Raw genomic sequence first — 7,171 nt, 5'->3', positions numbered from 1 at the left:
CAAGGGCACATAGCTCGGTTGCAGGCTCAATCCCCAGCCCTACTCAGCGAGTGTGGGAGGCAACCAATCAATGTGTCTCTCTCACATTGATGTTTCTCTCTCTGTGTCTCTCCCCCTTCCTTCCACTCTCTCTAACCTCAGGTGAGGATTAACCAAAAAAACACACAAACATTTCATTTTCAAAATGTAATAGAATCTATAGCTATCAGCTGTTAAAGTGTGTATACATTTTGGGGGGACACCCTGTAAATATACTGATCTTGATTCCTGAGATTTTTTTACGACCCCTTAAATTCTGTGCCTGAACACGGGCCTTACTTGCCACCCCAAGTCTTGGACCTATTTAAATTTCTTTTTAACTAGAAATAAACTGGGCAAGAAATTAAAATAAGCTTGGGCCGCACCCAGATCTGTGGTTGAGTTCCAGGTAAAAGAATGGCTCATTTTTTACTCAAAATTAGTTATTGCATGTGCCCTGCCACCCATCCCATATAGCACAGTGAAGGCTCAGTTCCTGTATCGTTGCTCAGCACCTGACATCACGGTACACCAGACAAAATAAGAACACACTTTCTCCCAGGCAGGTTGTTGGGAAATGTTTAATCGGCTAGAGAAATCTGTGAGACCCAAAGGCCACCTCTGGAGGAAAAAAAGGAAAGTGCCCCTTTGGTTCTGGTTCATGAAAGTACATATTATTTGATTTCCTTTGAGGCTTTCATCCCATGTTTCGTGATTCTTTAAGAATGTGGTGATTTCTTCAGATAGTTGCTTTATCTTGGCTTCAATTACTTCAGAGCCTTAAAAAAAAAAGGGGGGGGGGGGAATGTAAGTATTAGCAACATCAGAACCTGAATAATATGTCTTTAAAATACTCCCAGCTAATCTTTGCATCATTTTGGTTTGCTCCTAAAGGTCTCCATGTTTGAGGCAAACCTAAAAATAAATATGAATGTGCTTTCCACAGAGAACATGAATATTCAGTCCCTAAGTGAAATACAAAGAGAGCTGACACTGGAGCAATGAACTCTTTACAAATATTCCCAAGCTGCTGTCCCTGCTAAAGAGAGCAGGTCAACCCAGGTCTCTGAGCTGGAATATGATCAAGCTAGCCAGGCTGCTGTCACTCTAATAAAGCCTAATAGAGCAGAGTGGAAAATAAGCTGCCCTCAGAAGCCAAGCCCGTTTCTGCCATCTCCCTGCAAAGAAATAAAATACTCTGTTATTTTACACATACCCAAGGAAACCTGCTTTCCACGAGCGACCTAGACCAGGGGCAGGCAAACTGTTTTTACAAACAGGTTTACTGGGATGCAGCCATGCCCATTCAGTCAAGTGTGGTCCCTGGCTGCTTTTCCTCTATAATGGCAAAGTGGAGTAGCTGTGACAGAGAACGCATGGCCTGCAAAGACTAACATATTTACTATCTGGCCCTTTACAGAAGAAGGTTGCTGATCCTGAAGTATGGTAGCAATCATCTCAGGTAGAAACTATAGTTTAACTTTAACCTTGCTGTTTGGCTTCTGTACTTATTTGCTTGCTAAAATATAGAAAAGTTACTTTGATTTTCTGAATTATATAAATCATCCCATTTGATTGAATACCTTATTGATTGTAATGTGAACACCCCATTCGTTGTGGTCATACTGGTTTTAGAAAGCACATTCTTCTGTACCGGGGAACCAGGACAGCACAATTATCCTAAATTGCCTCAGTGGCTACAGATAATGCGTTCCGGTTGACTCAGTGGTCCCAAGACCTGAGGGCTCCAGATAATGTGTTCCTGTCAACTCAGTGGTCCCAAGACCCATGGCTCCAGGCAATGTGTTTCCATTGATTAAGTGATCCGGAGACCCCAAACTATAATTTAATTAACATGCTTAATTCTGCTTCTGTAAACTGCTTTTTTGCAAACCAGGTTCCTCATTCCAAACCCTGGGATGTAATCAATACCTCTGTGATCTTTGCCTATATAAATCTGGTGTTGGGGCTGGGGAGGGTACTATGAGATTTGAGAGAGCGAAATGCCCCCTCGTAGTTTTGGATTTGCAATAAATGTGACTCCTTAATTCGACTTCTTGAGGCGTCCTTGTGTGATTCACGGGGTGCATTACAACAATCCCTGACCTAAACTATTACAACTCTACCCACTTCAGCCTCCAGGTATATGTTTATATATATATACACATGCACCAAATAAATAAATTAATAAATTAATAAATTAATAAATTTGTTTATTTTTCTATCTATCATCTATCTATCTATCTATCTATCCCTGGCCTCAAATGCATTCCATTCTCCCCATGCTAACTGCTAGCTTTCTCAGGTGCATTCCAGTTTCCCAAAGGTGCTGTTGGCTGTGAAGTCTGTCTGGCTACCGCTGCCTGGCAAATAGGATCCTGCAGACAAGTCCTGTAGTGCTTGCTCCCTTCTACACCAACACAGCAGCTTGTCTGTAAAACAAACAAGAACTTAGAGATTTCTTCTTACCCTCTCAGGCAGCGCCTGTCATTCCGAGTCATATATTAGTTGCAGCTTATTTCCAACTCAGCTATCCTTGGCTCTGAAAAGCTGTCATCACTGGCATCGCTGTATCTATCACTAGATCAAAAGAGGAATTAATTTAGCAAGGTATTAAGAAAAACAGACAATGATCCAAAACACTTTCCATAATTAACTCCCACTCAGAGACAATCCTAAGAAATACTCTATTAGCACTTTCTACTCACATACCACAGTCTCCTTTTGTCAGAGGAGCTGATCACTTGCTTTTATCTTAAATTGGAAGTAACTTATTCAGAAAATTTATAAAAGCATTTCAATTTAGATTAAATTTATAATCTTATAAAGACCACTAATCATTTCTAAACTTTAGCAAAAGCCTTAAAAGCACATTGCTCCTGACCCTCTTACCTACTGTCTGCTTTCTACTAGAGGTATTATGTAAACAAATTAAGTTAAAATGAAAGCCTGGGCTGATAGACCCATTTATTTCCTATGAATCTACTACTGCCTGAATCGCAGTCCATTTGAGATTAAGCATCATTCAGTCTATTCCTGCTGATCTCAATTTGTTCTCAAGTGCAATAAATAGCATAGCATCAAATAATACCTGAATACTCACAGATTTTTTTTTTCATTTTTCACCCTTCTGATGACAACTGTTTCCTTTATCAATATGAAAGGACTACAGAACAGTGAGAGCAGCTGTACATCCCTTGATTATATTAGCCAAACACTCTCCTTTTTACTCAGTGGCAGATTGGGTTTTGTCTCTGAGTTTGAGGACCACAACAGCTCCCTAGATAGCTTCAATGTGGAGGAGCTGGTCATCCACAATCAGCAACTTGGTGGTCAATAGAATTAAGACATGCATGTTAGCTCAAGACCCACGTCCAGCCAGCAAGGCTTAGTGGTTGAGCATCGACCTATAAACCAGGAGGTCAGGGTTCGATTCCCAGTCAGGGCACAAGCCCGGGTTGTGGGCTCAATCCCCAGTGTGGGGCGTGCAGAAGGCAGCCGATCGATGATTCACTCTCATTATTGATGTTTCTATCTCTCTCTCCCTCTCCCTTCCTCTTTGAAATCAATAAAAAAATATATATATTTTAAAATACCCAGGAAAAAAACAGTAGTGCACATAAAAAACATTCATGTACTTGGTAAACTACCTTGAAATCCTATCTGCTTTAGATCCTATTTTCCCTATGATTTATGGGTCAGCAGCATGAAAGTTTCCCAACCCAACAAACATTCTCATAGGTCCAAGGATTTGAGAAATAATTTTCACAAATATGCTATTTTCAAAATAGAAACTTCATGGGATGCTCCAACTACCTCGTCACATGGAATATTGAAAACAGGAACAATTATTGACACAGATGTTGCCATGTTGGGGTTCCTGAGAAATACACCTTCTTCATGAGATAGCCCTGCAATTGTACTTTTGCTCTGAGCTGTGCTCAATTTAGGGTTCCTCTTGCTCGATTCCAAATAAGTCAGTAGGTTGATCAACTCCACAAGAGTTCTACTGATCTATGGTGATGGCATTGCCAGGAATTAAGTGTTTCATGAATTCCATAATAGGTGAAAATCTACTCCTTTTTCTTTTTGTTAAGGGAAGAGAAGGAACAATTAGAGAAACCCTATGTTTATAGGTTAGAAAACAAAGATTTCCTCTAAATATATTGAGCACATATCAATAAATACATAAACAACATCATAAAAGTCAACCTCACTCTCCTCCCTGACTTTTGGACAAAATCAGAAAAGGTAGGCATAGGGGGTGGCCAAGAGAGAAAGACAAGTATCACATGATCTCACTCATATGTGGAATCTAATTAACAAAATAAACTGATGAATAGAGTGGATCCAGAGACATGGAAGCATGGAACAGAGTGCAGAATCTCTGAGGGAAGTGTGTGTGTGTGTGGGGGGGGGGGGGGGGCAGGTAATCAACTAAAGACCTTGTATGCATATATGCATAACCCATGGACATAGACAATAGGTGGTGGTAAAGGCCTGGGGCAGGGAGGTCACTGGCTGGAGGGGGTCAATGGGGGGGGGGGCATATGTAATACTTTCAACAATAAAGATTTAGAAAGAAAGAAAGAAAGAAAGAAAGAAAGAAAGAAAGAAAGAAAGAAAGAAAGAAAGAAAGAAAGAAGGAGGGAGAGGGAGGGAGGGAGGGAGGGAGGAAAGAAAAGAAAGGAGGGAGGGGAGGGGAGGGGAGGGGAGGGGAGGGGAGGGGAGGGGAGGGGAGGGGAGGGGAGGGGAGGGGAGGGGAGGGAAGAAGGAAGAAAGGAAGAAAGGAAGAAAGGAAGAAAGGAAGAAAGGAAGAAAGGAAGAAAGGAAGAAAGGAAGAAAGGAAGAAAGGAAGAAAGGAAGAAAGGAAGAAAGGAAGAAAGGAAGAAAGGAAGAAAGGAAGAAAGGAAGTAAGAAATGGCAGCCCTAACCAGTTTGGCTCAGTGGATAGAGCATCAGCCTGCAGACTGAAGGGTCCCAGGTTCGATTCTGGTCAAAGGCATGTACCTTGGTTGCGGGCACATCCCTAGTAGGGGGTGTGCAGGAGGCAGCTGATCAATGTTTCTCTCTCATCGATGTTTCTAACTCTCTATCCCTCTACCTTCCTCTCTGTAATAAAATAAAATAAAATATATATATATATATATATTTTAAAAAGAATTGGCAGAAAAGACAAGGTATGTTAGATAAACATATAAATCAACATATGCTTAAAAACATTCAAGGAGAAGATACCTCTTATTAGATTTTAGTTCAGAAAAATCAATTCGCTATTGCAAAAGGGTTTTCAATAAAGAAAACAGGAATAACTGAAGAATGTTTTTTTTAAAAACTGGACTCAAAAGTTGACATGTCCTTTCCCATGTACTCTCACTACTACACAAATGCCGAATCTTTCCTGGTTCTATGCAACATTACCTGTCATAGAATTAGCAAAGAAAGGGGATTTGGAAGTTGTACTCAATTCCCTATCTGAGAAGAAATGAAGGTCAAGGGTGTTCAAGTGATTCACTGAGCACAGAGCTCATTTGAGGTGGGGCCAGAATCCCCATCATGCTAACCCAGCCCACAAACTCAAGTTTAAGCTGTGCTGCAGTGGGCCAGCATGGCCTCTCAGGGCATGTCACCTAATACCACAAGTGAGAAGGCCCAAACCAGTTTCCTCAGTTACCAGATTTTATACCTGCTTCCTTCTCTAATCTCAGGCTGGGGAAGAGTAGGATGGGCCCACAGCTTCCCTGTCACTCCTGGTTGTACCGTTTATTGGCCATGCATGTTTGCACTGGTCACCTAACTCCTAAGAGTCTAGAAATAGTTGAATTAATACCTAAAACCTCATCAAAATGTTATGAGGGCCAAAAGGGAATGTGTAAGTATGCTCTTGAAAACTATACGAAAATATAAGCTGTCACTATTCATGGAGGCTACATATTTGTAATATGGTATCTCTCAAAAAGTCATGGAAATATAAAGATGTCATGAAAACTGCCAAGTGCATGATTTTCAGCATTGTTTCCTGTACCAACAGTAATTCCCTACCCACATTAGCAAGTGAACTTGGGTGGGTGTGTTTCTAACTTAATGGCTCTTATTTCCTGTCTAATGGCTGTCTGCCCCACACTGCCCACACACCAAAATAGCACAGGCTGAGTCTAGCAAAGTGTGGCTCGGTTTGGGTTTACTCATCTCCAAGGTAAATGACAGGGTTCACTAACTTTCTTTCATATGTGTCAGGGGCCAAGGGTAAAACAATCAAATAAACCACTACACTCAAGAACAGAATTATCGAAAGAGGCATGCTGATAAACTTGCTGGTTTTATGGCATTCACATGTCAGCAAAAAAACAACTGCTAGAAGTCAAATGTGGATCATCATCCACAAGCAGAACAGCAGGGGCTCCTGCACATTCAATCAAATGTGGGTGCTACTCTGAGACACGTGTGACTTAAGGGTTCATTTCTGTTTCACAAAGAACAGAATTAAAGAAGTCCTAAGATATACTTATCTGAGTATATTTTCACTTAATTCAAAACATCTCAGCTCTTTCTTAAGTCTAACCTGTCTTTTAGAATAATCTCTGTACACATACACACACTTCTCAGTGGGAGTGGGGAGAATTATTAGATATTTGGGTCTTGCATGTTAAATTTTATGAAATGCCACAGAATACAGACCCACTCATGTGTGTGTTATGACATTTGAGGAGGGGAAAGTTTTAAGCCTACAATGTCCAGTGTGGTAGCCACAAGCCACAGTAGCTATCTAAATTTAAATCAAATAAAATTTAAATTTCCCCTTCTCACTCGAACACATTGAGCCATATTCAAGTGCTCAGTAGCCACGTGTGCCTGGTGACTGTCATATTGGATGGTGCAGATTATTGAACACTTCTATCATAGCAGATAGTTCTACTGGATAATGCTGATTTAAAAACAAATGAATAATGACTTTAAAAAAACAAACCATAATCACCATGCAATGGTCCTCCTCTCACTCCCTAAAAAGGTTTTGGTAAAGGTCTGGCTATCCACAGTTAAGTAAGATCACAGCAAATCTCTCTGATGCATGCATGTGCCTCCCAAATAATGAAAGCATTCTTTTAAAAAACTATTTCACTGTACTATTTCTTACAAGACAAAATCACCAGCT

The 7,171-nt window shown here is 40.6% G+C and overlaps 1 protein-coding gene across 3 annotated transcripts in view; it reads right to left on the bottom strand.

Annotated features, from left to right (window-relative positions):
• Nucleotides 1-581: 581 nt before the first annotated feature.
• The window catches only part of CTPS2 (CTP synthase 2), a 133,437-nt gene continuing 126,847 nt past the window's right edge, over nt 582-7,171 (bottom strand). For all 3 annotated transcript variants that reach the window (XM_036305258.1, XM_036305261.1, XM_036305260.1), the window contains exons 18-19: nt 2,488-2,598; nt 582-797 (exon numbers count right to left, since the gene is read on the bottom strand). In XM_036305258.1, the coding sequence (XP_036161151.1) occupies nt 2,523-2,598 (76 nt within the window). In that variant the 3' untranslated portion in view covers nt 582-797; nt 2,488-2,522. The remainder of the gene's footprint in view (nt 798-2,487; nt 2,599-7,171) is intronic.

The sequence above is a fragment of the Myotis myotis genome, unplaced genomic scaffold, assembly GCF_014108235.1.
Source record: "Myotis myotis isolate mMyoMyo1 unplaced genomic scaffold, mMyoMyo1.p scaffold_m19_p_4, whole genome shotgun sequence".
NCBI lineage: Eukaryota > Metazoa > Chordata > Mammalia > Chiroptera > Vespertilionidae > Myotis > Myotis myotis.
Note: the sequence above shows the minus strand (reverse complement) of the source record. Positions and strands in the feature narration are given on the sequence as shown.